The following is a 20,690-nucleotide window of genomic DNA, read 5'->3' as shown; positions in this document are numbered from 1 at the left end:
CCAATCAGATGAAAGGAGCGCTTCAGCGCCGCCCACAAGTGCGAATGAAATATTGACATAAACCGAAATGATCAAAACGTACACGGACCAACGGTCTTGTCCATGTTCTCTTACTTGAATCCTCTTCTTGAGATTTGAATCTCTGACCTTCTGCAAGCCCCCCCTTGTTCACGCAGTGATTGACATGGCGGGAGGGGGCAGACACGTGATCGGCTCAGAATGCATTTTCAATGTGCACATTGAATTTTTCTACATTCATTGCGGGACATTGAATGAAAATGCAATCGAAGTGTCTTGACTGTGAGTGTTAATGCATTTAAGAAAAATAGCATTTAAATGATAATTTTGCCACAGTTTTTACTTGAACATGTTATACATATCTTTATAAGAAATGACAATTTTAAATGAATTCTTAAGTTTTAACTTGTATTGTAGTTTATATCATAAACTAAATGGTGTTATGAGCATAATATGTACAGTGAGCACTTTGACCAGACAATGTCAGACTGTCAAGATAAGAGATGGAGCTAAAACATCTCTCTTGAATTTCATTAACTTTCATTTACAAAGATTGTTTATCACGTGATTGTAAGGATTTCAAAGCTTTTCATAAAACTGTGAACTGATTTATTTATATATATATATATATATATATATATATATATATATATATATATATATATATATATATATATATATATATATATATATACAGTACAGACCAAAAGTTTGGACACACCTCATTCAAAGAGTTTTCTTTATTTTCATGACTATGGAAATTGTAGAGTCACACTGAAGGCATCAAAACTGTGAATTAACACATGTGGAAATATATAGATAACAAAAAAGTGTGAAACAACTGAAAACATGTCATATTCTAGGTTCCTCAAAGTAGCCACCTTTTGCTTTGATTACTGCTTTGCACACTCTTGGCATTCTCTTGATGAGCTTCAAGAGGTAGTCACCTGAAATGGTTTTCACTTCACAGGTGTGCCCTGTCAGATTTAATAAGTGTGATTTCTTGCCTTATAAATGGGGTTGGGACCATCAGTTGTGTTGTGCGGAAGTGTATGTAGTCCTAATTTATTTAATATCATGATTAATGAGGTTTTTTCCAGAGGTTAATGCTAACCTTGGGAGTTCTTTATATGCAGATGATGGGGTAATATGGGTAAGGGGCCGTAATGCAGCATTTGTTGGAAAGAAGCTACAGGCAGCAGTCAGCACTGTTGAGAAATGGGGAAACAGGTGGGGTTTTCGGTTTTCTGTGGACAAGACTCAGGTTATTTGTTTCTCTAAGAAGCATATTAATCCTGCAATACAAGTTACTCTTTATGGGCAACCAGTTAAGCGGGTTGAAAATTTAAGGTTTTTAGGTGTGTGGATAGACCATTAGCTGACATTTGGAGATCATATACAGAAAAATATTACCAAATGCAAGAAGGCAGTCAATGTTATGAGATGTCTGGCAGGAAGTGGTTGGGGTGCTAGTATGAACTACCTTAAACATATTTATATTGCCTTAATTAGATCAACATGCATATGCATGCATTGCATTTAGTTCAGCTGCAAAATTTCACTTGCAAAAGCTTGACCTGGTCCAAGCACAAGCCCTCTGTCTATGTAGTGGTGTATTCAAGACCTCTTCAGTCCCAGCTCTCCAGGTGGAGGTTGGGGAGATGCCTTTATCTCGGAGACGTCTTCAGCTTGCCATGGTATATTGGGTAAAGTTGCAGGGGAATAAGCATGGTCATCCAAACCAACCTGTGTTGAACTCCTGTTGGGAACATGGAAGGAAGCAATTTAACAGTTTTGGATGGGTGGGAAACAGCCAAGCCCAGAAACTGGGACTAGTTAAATTTACTTACAGTTGTACAGTGCCATTCCCCGCTATTCCTCCATGGATATTTCCATTACCAGTTGTGGATCTTGAAATCGCAAAGATATCAAAACAATGCAAGGGATACGGTGGGATGAACGATCTGGTAAAACAATTTAGGTCTCAAATATATTAATAGTATTCAAATATTTACAGATGGCTCAAAAGATCCAAATACAGGAAAGACGGGAGCAGCAGTATATATACCACGTTTTCAGAAATCAATATTAAAAAGAACATCAGACCATTTAGCAGTTTACACTGTGGAACTTTTAGCTATTTTACTAGCACTCATGTGGATAGAAGATGTTGGGCCTAACCAATATATCATCTGTTCGGACTCAATGGCATCATTAATAAGTATTGCAAATTGCAAATCTGTTTGTAGGCCTGACTTGATTTATGGAATCTTCCATAGTCTGTATAGATTACAAAATCTTAATATTAGTGTGTTTTATGTGCGTCCCATCATCTCATGTAGAAATAGAGGTTAATGAAACTGTTGATAATATGGCTAAAAAGACACTTAAGTCAGACTTGCAATGGAAAGTTCCATTGGGTAAATCAGAAGTGGAAAGTCTCATTAAAACATAAATCAATAAGTTATGGCAAGGACAATGGCAACAGGAGACCAAAGGTCGGTTTTTATATAAAGTACTGAAGCAAGTGACAACAAGGAGACCGAGTGGTTGGAAGCGAAGAGGAGAAACTGTGATCACAAGACTAAGAATTGGACATGCAGGTCTCAATCATAATCTCAGTCGTTTAGGGAAACATGCAACAGGAATATACATAAATTGTGACAAAAGAGAGACTGTAGAACATGTATTGCTAGAGTGTGAAGCATACAGCACAGAGAGTACCATTCTCTTAGAAAAAGTCAAAGAATTAGGATATACACACTTGTCAATAGAGGGTTTATTTTCTTTTGCAAGAAAAAAAGCAGCTAAGTACAGGAAAACGAGTGGCCATCATTACTTTAAGAAATGAAGGTCAATCAGTCCGAAGAATTGGGAAAACTTTGAAAGTGTCCCCAAGTGCAGTCACAAAAACCATCAAGCACTACAAAGAAACTGGCTCACATGCGGACCGCCCCAGGAAAGGAAGACCAAGAGTCACCTCTGCTGTGGAGGATAAGTTCATTCGAGTCACCAGCCTCAGAAATCGCAGGTTAACAGCAGCTCAGATTAGAGACCAGGGCCCGGTTCCCCGATAACGTTCACTCTTAGCGCGCTAAGAAGACATCGAAAGAAATATCTTACCAAAGTTGTTGATGTTTCTAAGTGTGTTCCCCGAAGTGTCCCTTAGGAAGCTTCTTAGCACGCTGCCTCTTACGCCCGACGTTACAAGAGCGCTGTCCAAAGTCAGGGTGCTGAATTAGTTGGCATCGATTGCTCATGAATCGATTTTCCACTTCACATGAAGGTGCATTACAGCGTTAAGAAAGACAACACGTTCTATGCAAATGAAACATTCCTCAAATTATTACAGTAACATTTATTTTAACATAGTTTAAGTTATCAGTAGAATATAGACTATAAATTAAATTATTAAATGGTCAGTAATATGTTCACATGATATGTTGTGATGGTTAGACGAACCGGGTATCCCTCGCTAATCATCCACCCTCCTTATCCCGTTGTGGCACTTTTTGACATGGGTTTAACGACTTATGAAAATTATATAATACACTTTTATATTAATGGTAAGGTACTTTACAATCAGAATTGATTGGCAAGCAGCTGCAGTTACTTCTGTTTAATGCGGTATTGATTGCAATTGGTTTATGTTTTTAATAAAAAGCAACCTATCTAAAATGAACAGAGAGAGAGAGAGAGAGTTAGATACAAAATATGCTGAGGAAGCAACGTAAAAAAGGGCACCAAGCCTCTCGTCAGAGGAACTTGAAGTTTTGCTGACCAACAGGTCAGATATCACACCCTTATGGTCCACTATAACCTGCATGTTTATGGCCGCGTATCCCTTTCGCGATATGTACGCCTGATCAATCACTGATGGATTGGCGATAGGGATGAATGTGCCATCCACCAGGATGCAATCCCCGGCACGGCGCAGAAGGGTGTTGGAGACAGTGTGGACGCACCTCCACACCGAGGTCTTGGTTAGGCCGTAGCCCTCCCCCACGACCTCGATGAATCTCTCTGTAGCAAAAAAGAAAAAGAAAAAAAAAAAAAGTAGCGCTGGGCTTCAGGGCTTAAAGCAAAAGAAAAAAAAAAGTAGCGCTGGGCTTCAGGGCTTAAACCTTCAGGTCTGAGAAGGTCCAGCAGCTCCATAATGAGCTGTCTTGGGAGGCAAATTTTTTTTTAATATAGCCACGTCAGGCAAAATGTCAAAAGGGCTTAAGTTTTGCCGAATAAAAAAAATTGACATGGGCTAAACGGCTCCGCGTCCGGCTCCGTCTTTGATTCAATACAAGGACACGTTGGATCGCTGCTATAGTTGGTCGCTTACTGGACACCACCATGATTACCCATTTATAGATCTTAGCCATTTAGAGCCATATTGTTTGCCAGATTTTAATTATCAAAAAATTGATTGTCAATTCGCTTTAATTAGCCTACATTACGAAAAAGCCTAAGCTAATTACCACCTTATTAGTTCTGTAACCACATAAAGTCAACTTGATAAATAGGCCTGTATCCATTGCGAACATAATTTATTATGAGTCTTAAAAAATAACAGAAAATCATTGTTGAGCCACAAAATTGTCAACATACCATAGTTTGACTTGTACTTCGCTGCGCTGGTTTCTAAAGACTGCTGTATAGTAGCGTCATGAGCTCAAATAACGCTAAGAGAGAGCTACGAATGGTCCAGACCAACGTTACGAAAGTGTGACTTACAGAAGATATACTTAGCGTACGAACATGTCGGGAACCGTGCCATAAGGTTAAGAGAGAGGTTAAGGAATAGGTTAAGAACTACTTAGCGATAAGAACGTTTTGGGGAACCGGGCCCAGGTCAATGGCACACGGAGTTCTAGCAGCAGACACATCTCTAGAACAACTGTTAAGAGCAGATTGTGTGAATCAGGCCTACATGGTAGGACATCTGCTAGGAAACCACTGATAAAGAAAGGCAACAAGCAGAAGAGACTTGTTTGGGCTAAAGAACACAAGGAATGGACATTAGACCAGTGGAAATCTGTGCTTTGGTCTGATGAGTCCAAATTTGAGATCTTTGGTTCCAACCACTGTGTCTTTGTGCGTCTGGCATATCACATCTTCCTCTTCACAGTACCCCATAGATTTTCTGTGGGGTTAAGGTCAGGCGAGTTTGCTGACCAATTAAGAACAGGGATACCATGGTCCTTAAACCAGGTACTGGTAGCTTTGGCACTGTGTGCAGGTACCAAGTCCTGTTTGAAAATGAAATCTGCATCTCCATAAAGTTGGTCAGCAGCAGCAAGCATGAAGTCATCTAAAACTTCCTGGTATACAGCTGCGTTGACCTTGGACCTCAGATAACACAGTGGACCAACAGCAGCAGATGACATGGCACCCCAAACCATCACTGACTGTGGAAACTTTACACTGGACCTCAAGCAACGTGGATTGTGTGCCTCTCCTCTTTTCCTCCAGACTCTTGGACCCTTATTACCAAAGGAAATGCAAAATTTACTTTCATCTGAGAACATAACTTTGGACCAGTCAGCAGCAGTCCAGTCCTTTTTGTCTTGAGACAGTTCTGACGCTGTCTGTTGTTCAAAAGTGGCTTGACACAAGGAATGCAACAGCTGAAACCCATGTCTTGTATACATCTGTGTGTAGTGGTTCTTGAAGCACTGACTCTAGCTGTAGTCCACTCTTTGTGAATCTCCCCCACATTTTTGAATGGGTTTTGTTTCACAATCCTCTCCAGGGTGCGGTTATCCCTATTGCTTGTACACTTTTTTTTCTACCACATCTTTTCCTACCCTTCGCCTCTCTATTAATGTGCTTGGACACAGAGCTCTGTGAACAGCTAGCATCTTTTGCAATGACCTTTTGTGTCTTGCCCTCCTTGTGCAAAGTAAATTTATTTTATTAGGATAAACCCCTTGAGATGCATCATCTCATTTTCAAGGGGGTCCTAAAATACATCACAACCATCACAAAAGAACAGTAATAAAAATAAACAAAAATACAATTATACAAATTGGACAAAAATACAATTATACAAATTGAACAAACAAATACATACAGAACCTCAAACACACACAAAAAAAAAACACAATACTATTAACCGATATATACCACACTTTACAACCACTAGATCAAATTGGCAGAAAAAACATATAATAATAATGTAATAATTCACATTATGTCAATAATAATAATAACAATAATAATAATAATTCACATTATGTCAGCATCATACATTACAAGAGCAGTCAATCACAAAGTAAGAAGACAAGGTACGCTTAAACATCCCAAATGAAGTAATGGATCTAATATCAGAAGGTAAGTTATTCCAATCTATAGTGGCTTTAAACATAAAAGCTCTTTTGCCAACTTTCTTCTTGGCACGGGGGACAGAAAAATAAAACTGAACAGAGTGCCTCAAATGATAATTTGAAATAATAGGAACAAAATACTGTTTTAAATAAGATGGGTAATTGAAATGGATACATTTGAATATTAGTTGAAGCCAGTGCATTTGTCTTCTTATATTTAAAGAGGGCCAATTCAGAGCATTATACATTGTGCAATGATGCGTGAGAAAAGGGCATCCAAGGACAAATCTGCACAGTCTGTTGTAGGCTGTTTTGAGACGGGAAAGGTCTGATTTTACAGAGTTTTGGTAAACAACATCACAGTAGTCAAAAATCGGAAGTATAAGTTGAGAGGCGAGTTTCCTGCGCACACTATAAGTGAAGCAGTTACAAGATCGATATAAAACATTAATTCCATAATTGACTTTACGTAAGATATGAGCAATATGAATTTTGAAAGAAAGCTCAGAATCTAGCCATACACCAAGATATTTAAATTTATCAACTTGAGGCAGAGGAGTACGGTCAGAACAGGTTATTATACAAGAATTGGTTTCAGATTTGAGTTTTTGTCTGGTACCAAAAATCATGAGATATGTTTTAGTTTTGTTGAGCAATAATTTGTTATGCAAAAGCCAATCCTTTAAAATTTTGAAATCATGCTGAAGACACGCTTGAATTTGAGGAAGATCATGTTTAGATGTATATAAAACGGTGTCATCAGCATAGAGTAGAGCACAACAGTTATTAAGAATTGATGGTAAGTTATTAACGTAAATAGAAAAAAGGAGTGGTCCCAAAGTTGAGCCCTGGGGCACACCTCTTTGCTGAGTTAGCAAATTAGATTTATTTCCATGAAGGATAACACATTGTTTTCTATTATGGAGGTATGCACTAAACCACAATACAGCATTTTTAGACAGGCCAGTAGCATAGAGCTTATCTAGAAGAAGATAGTGATCAACAAGGTCAAAGGCTTTAGTCAAGTCAATAAATATAGCACCTGTAAGTTCCCCATTATCTGCAGCAGAAAAGACATCATTGGTGAATTTAAGAAGGGCAGTAGATGTAGAGTGGTTAGATCTAAAGCCAGATTGAAGTGGTGATAATATATTGTTTGCACTAAAAAGTGTGAGAGTTGATTATAAATTAGTTTTTCAAACACTTTAGCAATAGAACATATAATAGATATGGGTCTGTAATTGTTTAGATCTAGTACATCTCCTCCTTTGTGTATTGGAGTGATGCGAGCGCACTTCCAGATAGCTGGTAACTCACATGAAGACAAAGAGAGGTTGAATAAATCAGTAAGTGGATACAGAAGTACGTGGGATGCTAGTTTAATCAACTTATTATCTAAACCATCCAATCCAGCACCACTGTTCCCTTTTAGTTCATTTATGGCATTCTGCACTTCATCTGGTTGAATTTTCCTAAAATAAAAAGAACTGTGATTGGGCAAAGTATTATTTAAAAAGCCAGTACCCAGATCAGATTCGGTTATTAAGGTCGAACAGACGGAAGAGAAATGATGATTGAATGCTAAATAATGCTTTATTTAGCATTATTGGCATGCTTTATCCCTCTGCCTAAAAAGGCTAATAAGTTCAGGGTCAATCCAAGGGAGGTGTTTACCCTTTACCCGGACAGATTTCCAAGGAGCATGTTTATCCAAAACATCATAACTCGGTATAGAGAAAATCCCATGCGTCTTGAACATTAGGTATAAGTTGGTATCTGTCCCAATTTATAGCGATCAAATCATTAAAAAATAAATCTGAATTCAGTTTCTTACATTGTCTAATTTTGATAAGTCTTGGTGGTGATTTAGGTAATTTAATCTTCCAAACACAATATACTATCGAGTGATCACTAAAGCAATCAGACATAACACCTGCCTTTAAAAATCTATCTGGATGTGAAACAAGTATCCAGTTAAGCAGGGATTGAGAAGTAGGGGTGATACGAGTTGGTTCCTTAATTAATTGTGAGATATTTAAATTACTGAATAAATTTTTCACTTTATCAGATGATTTATCTAACCAGTTTTTATTGAAATCCCCAAGTAAAATAATTTCATTATTACAGGAAATGGAGTTAATAGTGGATATCAGATGATCAAAAGTTTCAGCTGGCGAAGAGGGTGGTCTGTATATGCTCCCGATAATTAAGCTTTTATTTTCATGAAAAATTATTTTAACAAAAACACATTCAAAGTGTAGAGGCTCAACTGTAGGTATGGTGAACTCCGATATGAGCTCAGAGGAAACATATATAGCCACACCCCCACCTCTCGAACTCCTATCAGATCTATATAGGATATAGTTTTGAAGATTAATTTCCGTATCTGATATATTACTATTAAGCCATGTTTCGGAAAGAGTAATTATGTTAGGTTTATGTAATGCAAACCATGCACGAAGTAGGTCAATTTTAGGGATAAGACTCCTAATATTTAAATGTACAATTTTTATTCCTTTAGCGTTACTCATAGAAAAAGCAAATTTTAGTATTATTACTACGGTCACTGCTGCTCAAACATAATTGTAAAAATAGTTGGATCCAAAAAAGTAATACATAATTAGAGAGGTTGCAAAATTCATTTGATACAATAAAACAAAAACACGAACACACATTACATAAACCCACATACAAAACTAAACACAGTAAAACATAACCCAAGCAAAGCCTTGCAACCCCAGACACCATGTTCCGGGGAATTTCTGTAAGTAAACAAAATTATGTTGGAAAAGACCATCTATTAGTCTCAAGACTCAGTCTGCATTAATATAAAATAATAGAAAGTGTAGCTCAAAGAGTAGGCTACTTCACAGGTAGCATTTAAAGTCAGTAAGGGAAAAGAAAAAGAAAAGCAAAAACAGTTAGTACGATGTAAACCATCAGAAGTAAACTAAAACTTCTGCAGTCGCGTTGTCCGTATTATGGAGAAAAAAAAAAAAAAAAAAACAGCCAGCTCAAGTATGCAACAGCTAGCTCAAGTATGCCTCACCTCATCAGGTAACTTATGGAGAAGTTAGATTGGACATAAAAGCAGCTTCAGCGTCTTTGTGGCAACTGAAACGCTGCTGTTTTCCATCGACAATAACACACAGCGTACAAAGATACCGGAGAAAGTACTTCATATTGAGATCACGGAGCTTACGTTTGACAGGATCAAAGTTCCGACGTCTCTTCGTCAGATCGGCACTGAAATCTGGATAGATAAAGATGCGATTCTCACTATATTCCACCGTCTTTTTCTCTCTAGCAAGGCGAAGGATTTTGACCTTATCCTGGAAGTTAAGCAGTGTGATCATAATTGACCTGGGACTGGCTCGATCGCTCTGTCGGACAGACAGAGTGCGGTGAGCCCTCTCAATGATCGGTGTCGTAGGGAAGTTACTTTGTCCCAGGAGTTGTATGATCAAATGAGACATAAAACCGACGATATCACCGCCTTCAGCGGTTTCATGCACTCCCACGAAACGAAGGTTGCAGCGACGGCTCCGGTTCTCCAAGTCATCAACTTTATCCAGCAGGTAAGAATTACTTTTCTCAAGTTGCTGAACCCGAGCCATAAACTCCTGTAGATTGTCCTCATTAGCTCCCACACGCTGCTCAAGTAAATTAACTTGTTCTCCCAAAGTGGTTAAAGAATCCTGAATGCTGCTCAGACTACTTTGTATGGGATCCACTTTAGCATCAAAGCGTGTCAGCATATCAGTCTTGATCTGTTGAATGGCGTCCCACAATGTTTGTAAAGAAATGTGGCGCTCCTCCATTGTGACATATAAAATGTCCCAAAATAAATTTCTTAACTGTGTAGAACAGCTTTGTTTAATGCTTAACTTGTTTAGATAGAAGTCAAATCAGGATGGATCAGCACATAGGATCACTTAAAAGGCTACTATATCATGGATAAACAGACTTGCTTGAGATACCTTCACTCACGCAGCAGCCATTTTGGAAGTGTCAATGGTCGTCTTTTGGACAACTGTCAAGTCAGCTGTCTTCCACATAATTGTGTCGCCTACATGACTAGACTGAGAGACCATTTAAAGGCCTTTGCAGGTGTTTTGAGTTAATTAGCTGATTAGAGTGTGGCACCAGGCATCTTCAATATTGAACCTTTTCACAATATTCAAATTTTCTGAGATACTGAATTTGGGATTTTCTTCAGTTGTCAGTTCTAATCATCAAAATTAAAGTAAATAAACATTTGAAATATATCAGTCTGTGTGTAATGAATTAATATACAAGTTTTTTTTTACACTTTTTGAATGGAATTAGTGAAATAAATCAACTTTTTGATGATATTCAAATTATATGATCAGCACCTGTGTGTGTGTGTGTGTGTGTGTGTGTGTGTGTGTGTGTGTGTATATATATATAGTAAGAAAATTGTGTGGTGTAATCTGTATTGTGAATTTTGTCGCATCGTGAGTTTATTGAATCGTTGCATCTCAATATGTCTACTAGTCTACTAGTATCTCCTAGTTTTTGTTGATCATGCTGAGTCATCCACAGTTCAGCCGATGTCTTGTTTTATTTTTATTTTGTGCCATTTAAATTCATTTACCAAAACCTGAAGAATGCCTGCCCGAAGAACTACAAAGGATTTTCACGAGCCCTGAGGTATGTTTCCCAAAAGCACTGTTAATAACTACATGGGAAACGAGCCCTGTCAATTTTGACTTGGCAATTCTTTTGTGCCAATCACTTCTCCATGGAGAGGATTATCATCACTTAAAGTTTGGTCAATTCATTAAACAACTGTGCCAGTTGTTTTGGCTACTTTTATTATGTGTTTGCTCTGTCTGGATTCGTTTTAAAGCTTGAAATGCAGCATGAAACGGCATGGAATTCCATAAATTGTATTCAAATAAAATTTATATTGATTGGAAGATCGATATATAAAAAAAAACTTTTTTTGTTGTTGTTGTTCATAGAAATTCTCTGGAAAACTTATGTTGTTTAAAATAAAATGCAAAGAAAACAGATCTTATGACTGGTAGATGTCACTTTTATTTAGAGTAAAAAAAAACAAGGCATCAATTTAATATGTTCATTTGTGTTACATAGTTTAAGTATTTCAAAGTATTCTATAGTATTTAGATTGAGTTACTAAACCTGAGTAATTTAATGAAATACATTACTGATTACTTTTTAAAGCTTGTATTTTGTCATCTGTAGTTAAATACATTTTAGAATTAACCATACCAGCACTGTTTAAGGGTAAGGTTGTGATTAGGGGTTTGGGTTTATAACTTTACAGGATTGTTGTTCCAGGACCAACATAACATGCTGACCCAGGAACATGCCTGCATCAAAATGTGCCGGTGAGTCCTAAGAAATCAAATCAAATTAAACTTTAAATGTCAGATAAGATAAAAGAGAGTAGCAACCATTTGGATATAGAAAGGTTCTGTGTGGTCCTTACAAACTACAGAGGCCATGAAACAGTTTTAAATAAGTAAATCCACATTGTTCTTAAGCAGGGCATCTTCCTCCACCATCCCTAATTCATAATTCCTAAGAGTTAGGGCGTAAATGGCTTAATGTTTTTACCAGCAGTTCGTAAAAGATAATCAACAATAGTGAGAACATAGTAATATTAAGTTAAAAATAATGGAAAACTTTTCACTTAATTCATGATTCCAGTCCCCCTCATCTGTACAGAAAGGAAACTAATAACCCTACTAGAGCAACACATATGGAGAAGGAAACAGAATATGATCCATTGAGGCTAACAGTTGTAGATCCATTAGGGCTAACAGTTGTAGAAGGGCTCTTTATAGAGGTGAAACATGTGCCCACGTTTCCTACCCTGTCCACAGCTATAAGCTCTACTTCCTGAGAACAACAAGAAGCATTGTAGAAAGCCACAGTCACATTTGTGCCATCCACACTCATCACATTGCTTAGGTTGAGAGAGCCATTGCCACGACTGAGGGACACTCCGACTATGCCTGTACCGTTACCGTCTGTTATGTTGGTAGAGAGTTCCCATGATGCTCTGCTGCATTCCACAGGACAGTCAGCTTTGATGCTCACTACCTGACAGACAGGGCTAGAGAAATCAGTGACCTTCCAAAAAAATAAAAAAATAATGAGGTTAATCAGAGTCAGTGAAGGGATAAAATGCTAATACTGTTTGCATGTAAAAATACAGATTCATAGTGTTGCAGAAAGTTACTGTATATTATTCTCCTCAGTGGATGGTAAATTTTAATAATTTATACTCTTGTTTGCAGCTTTTATAACAGTTACCTTAGTCATAACAGCGAACCGCAGTGCCATGTAATTTGAGTCACCAGACTCTGGATCTTCTGCCTCAATAGTGAGTGTGACATCCGTCCCTGACTCTGTGTCGGAGGGTGCAGTCAGTGTTACAGTTCCCTGAGCACTTCCGTCTATCCCTGCGTCCAGAGAACTGGGGAAAGACACGTTGAAGCTGCGGTCTGTCCGAGCTCGGATAGTGTAGCTTCCACCTGTAGCATTAGTGACCAAGGTAAAGTTGAGAACAAAAGGGGTTCCAGGCTCTATAGTGTTGTTTGGTTGGGCCTGAGAAGAAACATGTTTAATATGATTAGAGATATTTTCATTTTATTTTGCATGTCTTGTATATATTATTTTCAGAGGTTTTGCAAATTCCATATAAAAGTTGTGTCAGTGATGACAGAATTTAAATTTTTGGGTGAACTGGCCCTTCAAGCTCACCGTGATAGTAAATCTAGATCCTTGTTGCTGGGTGGGTGACTGTCTCTGGAACCGACTAGGCAAAGATCGAGTTGAGTCATTCAACAGCCCCTTCAGCTGCACCACAAATGCCCACTCTGGGATTTTGTCAATGTTGACCAGGAAGTCTGTCGCACCGACAGCTTTGATAGTTCCATTAACAACATCAGATCCTGAAGCTTCAACTAGAAGCACGTCAGTCACTGTGACTGAATCTCCTCCAGTCACAGAGACAAACAAAGTAGCGTTCCGACCTGATCAGTAAGAGAAACATTTTGTTTGTTTCATTTACATTGATGATGACAACAACAACAACAACAAAATAATAATAATAGTGTTTATACACTCCTGTTCAGTAAGATATATATACAGTACAGACCTAAAGTTTGGACACACCTTCTCATTCAAAGAGTTTTCTTTATTTTCATGACCTGAACCCAATCGAGATAGTTTAGGGGTGAGCTGGACCGCAGACGGAAGGCAAAAGGGCCAACAAGTGCTAAGCATCTCTCGGGGAACTCCTTCAAGACTGTTGGAAGACCATTTCAGGTGACTACCTCTTGAAGCTCATCAAGAGAATGCCAAGAGTGTGCAAAGCAGTAATCAAAGCAAAAGGTGGCTACTTTGAAGAACCTAGAATATGACATATTTTCAGTTGTTTCACACTTTTTTGTTATGTATATAATTCCTATTTGTGTTAAATCATAGTTTTGATGCCTTCAGTGTGAATCTACAATTTTCATAGTCATGAAAATAAAGAAAACTCTTTGAATGAGAAGGTGTGTCCAATATTTTGGTCTGTACTGTATATATATTTAAGAAGTTAATACATTTGTTCAGCGAGGATGCATTAAACTGATCAGAAGGCACAATTAACATATTCATAATGAACAGTCTACTCAAAGAATCCTGAAAAACTATTTCTTGAGCATGATTTCTGATTTTGTGACACTGGAGACTGAAAATTCAGCTGTCATCATAAATTACATTTTAAAATATTTTAAAATAGAAAACAGTTGTTTAAATAATATATATATATATATATATATATATATATATATATAATTTTTTTTTTTTTTTTTTTTTTTTTTTTACAGTTTTACTATATTATTGATCGAATAATGAAGCTTTGGTGAAATATTTTACAATTCTTACCGACCCCAAACTTTTGAACAGTAGTGATAAGTAAAAATCAAATGAAGATGATATCATACCAGTGAAAGGACGATTGGCTTTCGGTGTGAAGTCACCCCCTTCTAACTGCTGCACAAAGTTAAAGAGAAAGTTCACAGAACTCTGACCTGTAATCACAGATAAAGCGGAGTGAAAGTAGCTTACTGTGAGATGCAATACAATATTCCAAAGGAAAACATTTTACTGATATTAACAATCTCAGTAGTTTACAAACAAAACACAACAAAACATATACCGGCAGATTAAAAACCCTTACCAGTGACTTTAAGGCTGTAGAAGCTTGTGGAGTTTATACTGATCTTCCATTCTCCTGTCTGGTTGTCGAAGTTGAGTTTTACTCTCTTTAGATTCCCTACAGTCAGGATGCTGCCCAGAGGACCATCTGTCACTGAACCTGACTGAGACACACCTGAAAGACAGGGGAATCTGCTTATTTTACACAGTGATTTTGGTATCTTGTTTTTCTATTGGACAAAATAAAACCTTCATATCTGCAAACAATGTTCGAGGTGCACTGGCTCACCTGTCGGGCTGTATATGGTGAAGACTGGAGAGTCTCCAGTGACATACACAGTCACATTAGACAGAGATGGATCTAAGACAAAGGTAAAGTTTTCTGCAATGGCTGGATTTTTTACCACCTGAAAAAGCGTCACCTTCAAGAAACACAGAGTTGTTTTCAGTATGTTTCAGTGTTTCACAGCAAAATTCCCATTGACTAAACTGGGAAAAATATTGCAAATATTGGGGTACATACTTCCCCTTCTTCTTAAATTGTTCCTTGTTAAATATGTTGTAATGAGATTAAATGGAGAGTTGATACACAAAAAAGGCACCATCTGTCATTCATAATACATACAAGGGCTGAGGTAGATGCATCTGTAATGACTGCAGTGGCCTGAGACAGAGTAGCTCTTGTGACCTCTATGGTCTGTCCACCAGAAACATGGGCCAGATATCTGTACAGCTGTATGTCTGACACAGGTATTGATCTTGATGTAGAACCTTGAGATTGTGAGGCATCCCTTCTTCTACGGAATGAGGAGGGGTTCGTCAACATGAAAGTGACCTGGATTACGTGGAGAAAGAGCAGATAAAAAAACACAGAAAAATGTCATTACATGTAATCCAACAACACTTTAGCTGCAATTATGTAGAAGTGATTTGCAGGCATTTACTGTTGACTTGGTGCGTTCAATCATGGCTTGAACTGTGCTTTTTAATTCTAAATCCTTTGCTGAGGCATCAGTGAAAACAAAGATGTCTGAAGATTGAGGAGCTCCTGCTAGTGCCAGCTGGAGAACCATGAGACAAAAAAAAAAAAAAAAAAAAAAAAACCAAGATCACAGGACCTCAAGATTATTATAATTTTTATGCTGGCTTTATTGTAATATAAAAGCTTAACACAGATGAGATATTCACAATTATCATATCAATAATGTAATCTTATACAGTATATCAGTTTGAAGAGGAGAGATTTTCTCAGTCTAAAATTTTTTTTACAGCACCAAAATACATAAATATTAGAAACACACAGACCAGCAGTCCTGACAGGCACATCTCTGGAAAGTCTCCTCCACCAGATGCTGAAAGAGAATTGATTCTCTTTTTGAAAAGATCTGCATCCTCAGTCCTTGTCAGAGGTCCAAAATCTGTTTGAGACAAACACATCACAGAAGACTACAGCAACATGTTGTATGTAATTTAAACATTCTTATTTGTATTTATTTTTTTTAATTATATTATTTTTTATGTCTTAGTGTAATTTATTTCCACAAACTGTTGTTCAGTTATCATTCAGAAACTGTAAACATCGCACATGATGAAAGGCACACACGTTTCTTTAATTTATTCCATAAAAACTAAATCATTAGCACATTATCTTTAAGTTAGATTCAAATCTGAATGAAAGTAGTGATGTATGAATGGGTAAATAGTAATTTTTTTTATTTGTAATTACTCCATCTATTTTCACCAGTTTTATACATTCAGACTCATTTGTAATGGGCATAATGAAACTGTTTACTAGCTAATAAAAATGTATAGTCAATAGAATATTCAGTCTCATATTTCATAACATTAGTTTTATTTTCACATTGTTGTCTGCCAAATGTTTTGATGAGGCACTGCTTCTTTTGCTTTTGTTGGAAAAACAACAACAATAACCTTGACTATATACAGGACTAAATAAGCAATATGACCTGGATCATTAAATGGGACTAGAATGTATTCTGAAGGTTCCTCTGATGTTCCTCTCCTGCTGTCTATGATACTGAAGGACACTCTCTTGGCCTCTTCAATATCATCAGACATGCTGCCCGTGGTGTCAATCACAAAAGCCAGAACGGAGGTCTGTTTGAGGCCCATCAGTCTGAAAGAAAGAAACAAAACTGGCTAAACCTGGACAAAAAGTTCTGATTGTAGGGGCTGCTAAAAAAACTATCTTTTAAACTTTGTCTCCATATCATCAGCAGAATATTTATTCTTTAGATTTGGCAACTTTAGGCATTTTCTCCTTTCTTTCATTACAGAAAAATCCAAAACTGTGTGGTGTAAAAGGAAGATCTCATACCGAAGAAAGGCTTGGTCGCCTGTTGCCAGTCGGATATCTTGCAGCACTTCCATAGTAGCATTGATGGCCATGTCAGCAGCTCGCTGGTGAAGGAAGCCATGCTCTGAACTGATGTCATCTTTATTAATGCCTCCTGTGGGTTCTTTTGAACTGGTCCTGTCAAGAAAGCCACCATGGCTACATTTGCCTGAAAGAAAATTATGTGAGTATAGTTTTGTGGTACCTATTCCAGCCATCCTGTGGTCTGTGATGAAGTACAGAGGAGATCAACACTACACATGGGGTGATAAGCTTTCCTACCAGCCGGTTTTGTGGAGGAGTAAATGCTGAAATATCCTGAGGTTATTTTCTTTTGCAGCAGTATTTCTGGGAGAATGTTATCAACACAGTTTGGCCAAGTGCAGCTTTTGCATGTAGGTGTGCTGGGGCCTAGAAGCACAGATAAGAGGTTTAAAAAGTGTGCATCTTTACATCATATTCATATTGTGAAAAAACTAGATTTTAAACACACAGTGGGTTAGAAATGTAGAACTGAGTAATTGTATTTTGTTGTACCTGCTATATTGTTGAGAGGAAGGTCAGGTTTGATCAGTGTGCTGAAAGGAGCAGTGCTTCCCAGTTCCACCCAGTTACTGTGGCTATAGAAATCCTGCACACAAACCAACAACATGTTAATTAGTGAAAATAATGATTGCATTTTATGAAATTAAATATATTTGTCACCCTACATTCATTTATAAATACATTTCTTGCACTCTATATATTCCTTTATTTCAATTTGTGATGAATGTGACATATTCAGGGCATATTCAGAAGTCTGTGTGTGCAGCAAACTTTGAAAGAATTGGCCACAAGTGTTTTTACTGTTGTTTTTACTGGCTGTATATCTCCAAGAGTTTGCCCAAGTCTCAAATCACCAGAATGGACTGAAATGTTAAAACTGTCTCATTAGCTAAAATTCTTCTGAGAATGCTCCTTCATCTGTTTGCAGATGCCACTTAGTTTAATATTTAGTTTTCTATGCAATGAAATCCAATCTTGTTCATTTAAACAAACAAAACCGTTCAAAAACTCTTTGAACAATTTTGGGATTTGCATTATTCCAGACAAGTTTAAAAACATATAGCCATTTTAAATTACTCAATACATAAAAATAAGAGTGAATCAGGACCTGCATATAAATATTGCTAGCAATGGGAAGGTCAAGCGTTCAATTCAGAATGCAGAACTTGATAATATGTACCCCTTTAATACAGTGTGAGTCATAGAAAATAGAAGTCAAAGATAGAAATGCTGCTATATATGGCTAGCATGAGAGAGAGAGAGAGAGAGAGAGAGAGAGAGATTCTTATGCCCTTCCCTACTACAATCTTCATTCATAACATACCTGTAGAGTGTGACATAGAGCTCCCAGTGAGACACGGGCAGAAATATAGCTTTCCTGCTGCACGCTGGCCTTTACTGCAGCCACACCACGAGTGATGAGACCCCGGCCCTCACTGAAAGCCTCATTATCTATGTGATGTGCCTCACTAAATGCAAAAACTTGATCTACAGCTGCATTGCTTAGATACATTTCTGTTATAGCCGAATAAAAACCGAGGGTAGAGAGGGCAGAAAATGAAGCAGAAGATGTTGAGCAGGCATTGTGGACAGCAGCTGGAGTCAACCTGTTGTTTATCTGGAGATGAGGAATGGAAAGAGTAGAATATTAATATTTTATATTTTATTTATTTATTTGGGTGTTGGGTGGTTCAAACTGGGTTACTTCTGTTTTTCAGTTCAGTTTTCAATCCAAATCAAGTGCATAGCATAACTTGAGGAGACAACTAAAAACTGCCGTTTCAAAATTCACATTTGAGGTGTGACTAATTTTTTGTAACAAAAAGTGAAAGTATTTTTGTTAATCACAGACTTTTGTTACTCATAATAATCCATTAATAGTTTGTATGATTCAAAAATGCTAATTCATTCGGTTCGCTCTCGTGTCTTTTTCTTACAGGCAGTGTGAAGTCGTGCCCCTGGGCAGTGGCTATGTCACGACACACTTCTGCTGTCTTGCGGAGGATGGCCATCTGAGTGATTTCTCGATGGGTGACGGAGCCGTCCTGAAAGAGAGGTTTGAATGCTGCCACCTGGGGGGGTTGAAAGAGGGTCCCACAGAGGAGAAATACAGCCACTACATCCAGGGAAACCATGACTGTCCACAAGAACTGGTGCTGAGGAAAAAATCACAATCCTTTACCAGGAATAACAGACAAGAATATAGACAGGAATAAAAATGTATATGGAAACAATTGCTTTTAAAATATGGATTATAATTGATCTACAGATGCTAATAGATAAAGTGGAATAAAATAATCACTTAAAAGTGTATTTTGAATGTTTACACATAGCTTAATAGCCCAAAATCTCAAAACCAACCAATGCAATGTTTTGCCTTTCCTTGAATTTTTAATCATTTCAATTATTATTATTATTATTATTTTTTTTTTTAGCAGTTAACATTTTTAATCTTTAACTCGAAAATCCTCACAAAATATGTCATATTATACAATTAGACAAATAGTATGTATATATACATATACAATTGTTTGATTACCTTTTCGCAGATTCTGTATGTGTCTACTATATCTTATGCACAGCCTCTGTCAGTGTATTTATACACCTTTACACACGTGATGAATGTCAGCATCACACATGCTTTGTAATGTTGATTAGGAATGGTAAAAATGATAACACTTTCTGTTTCTCTGCCTGGCTGTAAGAATGTCAATGAGGAAAAATATTTACTTCCTTATTAACTACACTGTAAAAAATGCTCATTTTCCAGTTTAAGAAACCTCAATAGAGTCTCAATACTAAAAAAAAATGCTATTTTCTTGAAACCACATAAAAATTCTTGTCAAACCAACAAAATTACCCCAAATGTAGCCCCAACTAGTTAAACACAGTTGCCTGAACAAAGAATTTCATATTGTTGAAATGTTAAAGCTTTGTGAGTTCCCAGCATGCTTTACAACAGGAATAAATTATGAAGTTACTGTTACAGCATTATTGTTTTGCTCTTTGCTGAAGTTTCAACTTTTTTGTTATTGTTCTCTTACGAGAGCTCTCTCGTACTGCGTCTTAGCTAAGACGCTACGGGAAAAAGTCTCTTTTCACGAAATACTGAAGCAAAAAATTATCCTTAATTTTGTATTTTTGTAAAGCGCATTTGCAGCAGTACACAGCCACAGGCGAGACGGCTCGTTCGCTCATTGGCTTGTTCTGCGGCAACTGCACAGCCTTTCGAGCGCGGGCTGATGCAGCATGCCACTTCCCGCCGAAACAGGTGTGGCCCAACCTATAAAAGGAGCTCGAAAAGGAGCTTTTTTAAGATGCCTTCCTGCGGCTCGTCAGAGCCTCACTCAGCGAGGGAGACCGGTACGTCATCTGTGTCTCCTGCCTGGGTGAAGATCATGCAGCGTTCGCGCTCGCTGACGGCGGATGCCCCCACTGCGAGTTGTTGCCATGGTGACTCTGAGGACTCGCCTGGCCTTTTTCTCTGAGCCTGCATTCTCCGCTGCGCTGAGGCGCCGTAAAAGCATCGCTTCCAGCGGATTCCGGAACCGTCTTCAGCTCAACCGAGCTCGCCGGTTCGCCCTGCTTCACCGGCTCCCCCTGCATCACTTCCCGGTGGGCAGCGCCCGCTGTTTGCTGGCGCGTCGTCCGAGGAAGTCGATCTCAGGGCCGCGAGTGGTCTGCACCAGCGCCCCCCCTCTCGTTCCCGGCTGGATGGTATTTCCCTTTCGGATGAGCGTACTTCTCAA

At 37.9% G+C, this 20,690-nt stretch overlaps 1 protein-coding gene across 1 annotated transcript; it reads right to left on the bottom strand.

Moving 5' to 3' along the window:
• Window positions 1-11,429: 11,429 nt before the first annotated feature.
• vwa10.2 (von Willebrand factor A domain containing 10, tandem duplicate 2) lies at window positions 11,430-19,100 on the bottom strand. The gene is made up of 15 exons (XM_059551602.1): window positions 18,879-19,100; window positions 18,266-18,559; window positions 17,434-17,527; window positions 17,179-17,307; window positions 16,879-17,065; window positions 16,508-16,677; window positions 15,846-15,958; window positions 15,485-15,601; window positions 15,166-15,375; window positions 14,830-14,962; window positions 14,563-14,715; window positions 14,327-14,413; window positions 13,095-13,366; window positions 12,645-12,938; window positions 11,430-12,461 (listed from the first exon to the last, which is right to left on the bottom strand). The coding sequence occupies exons 1-15, from the start codon at window positions 19,074-19,076 to the stop codon at window positions 12,042-12,044; spliced, it is 2,871 nt and encodes a 956-aa protein (XP_059407585.1). The 5' UTR covers window positions 19,077-19,100; the 3' UTR covers window positions 11,430-12,041.
• Between the last annotated feature and the right edge of the window lie 1,590 nt (window positions 19,101-20,690).

Source organism: Carassius carassius, chromosome 6 (genome assembly GCF_963082965.1).
Source record: "Carassius carassius chromosome 6, fCarCar2.1, whole genome shotgun sequence".
Classification (NCBI taxonomy): domain Eukaryota; kingdom Metazoa; phylum Chordata; class Actinopteri; order Cypriniformes; family Cyprinidae; genus Carassius; species Carassius carassius.
Note: the sequence above shows the minus strand (reverse complement) of the source record. Positions and strands in the feature narration are given on the sequence as shown.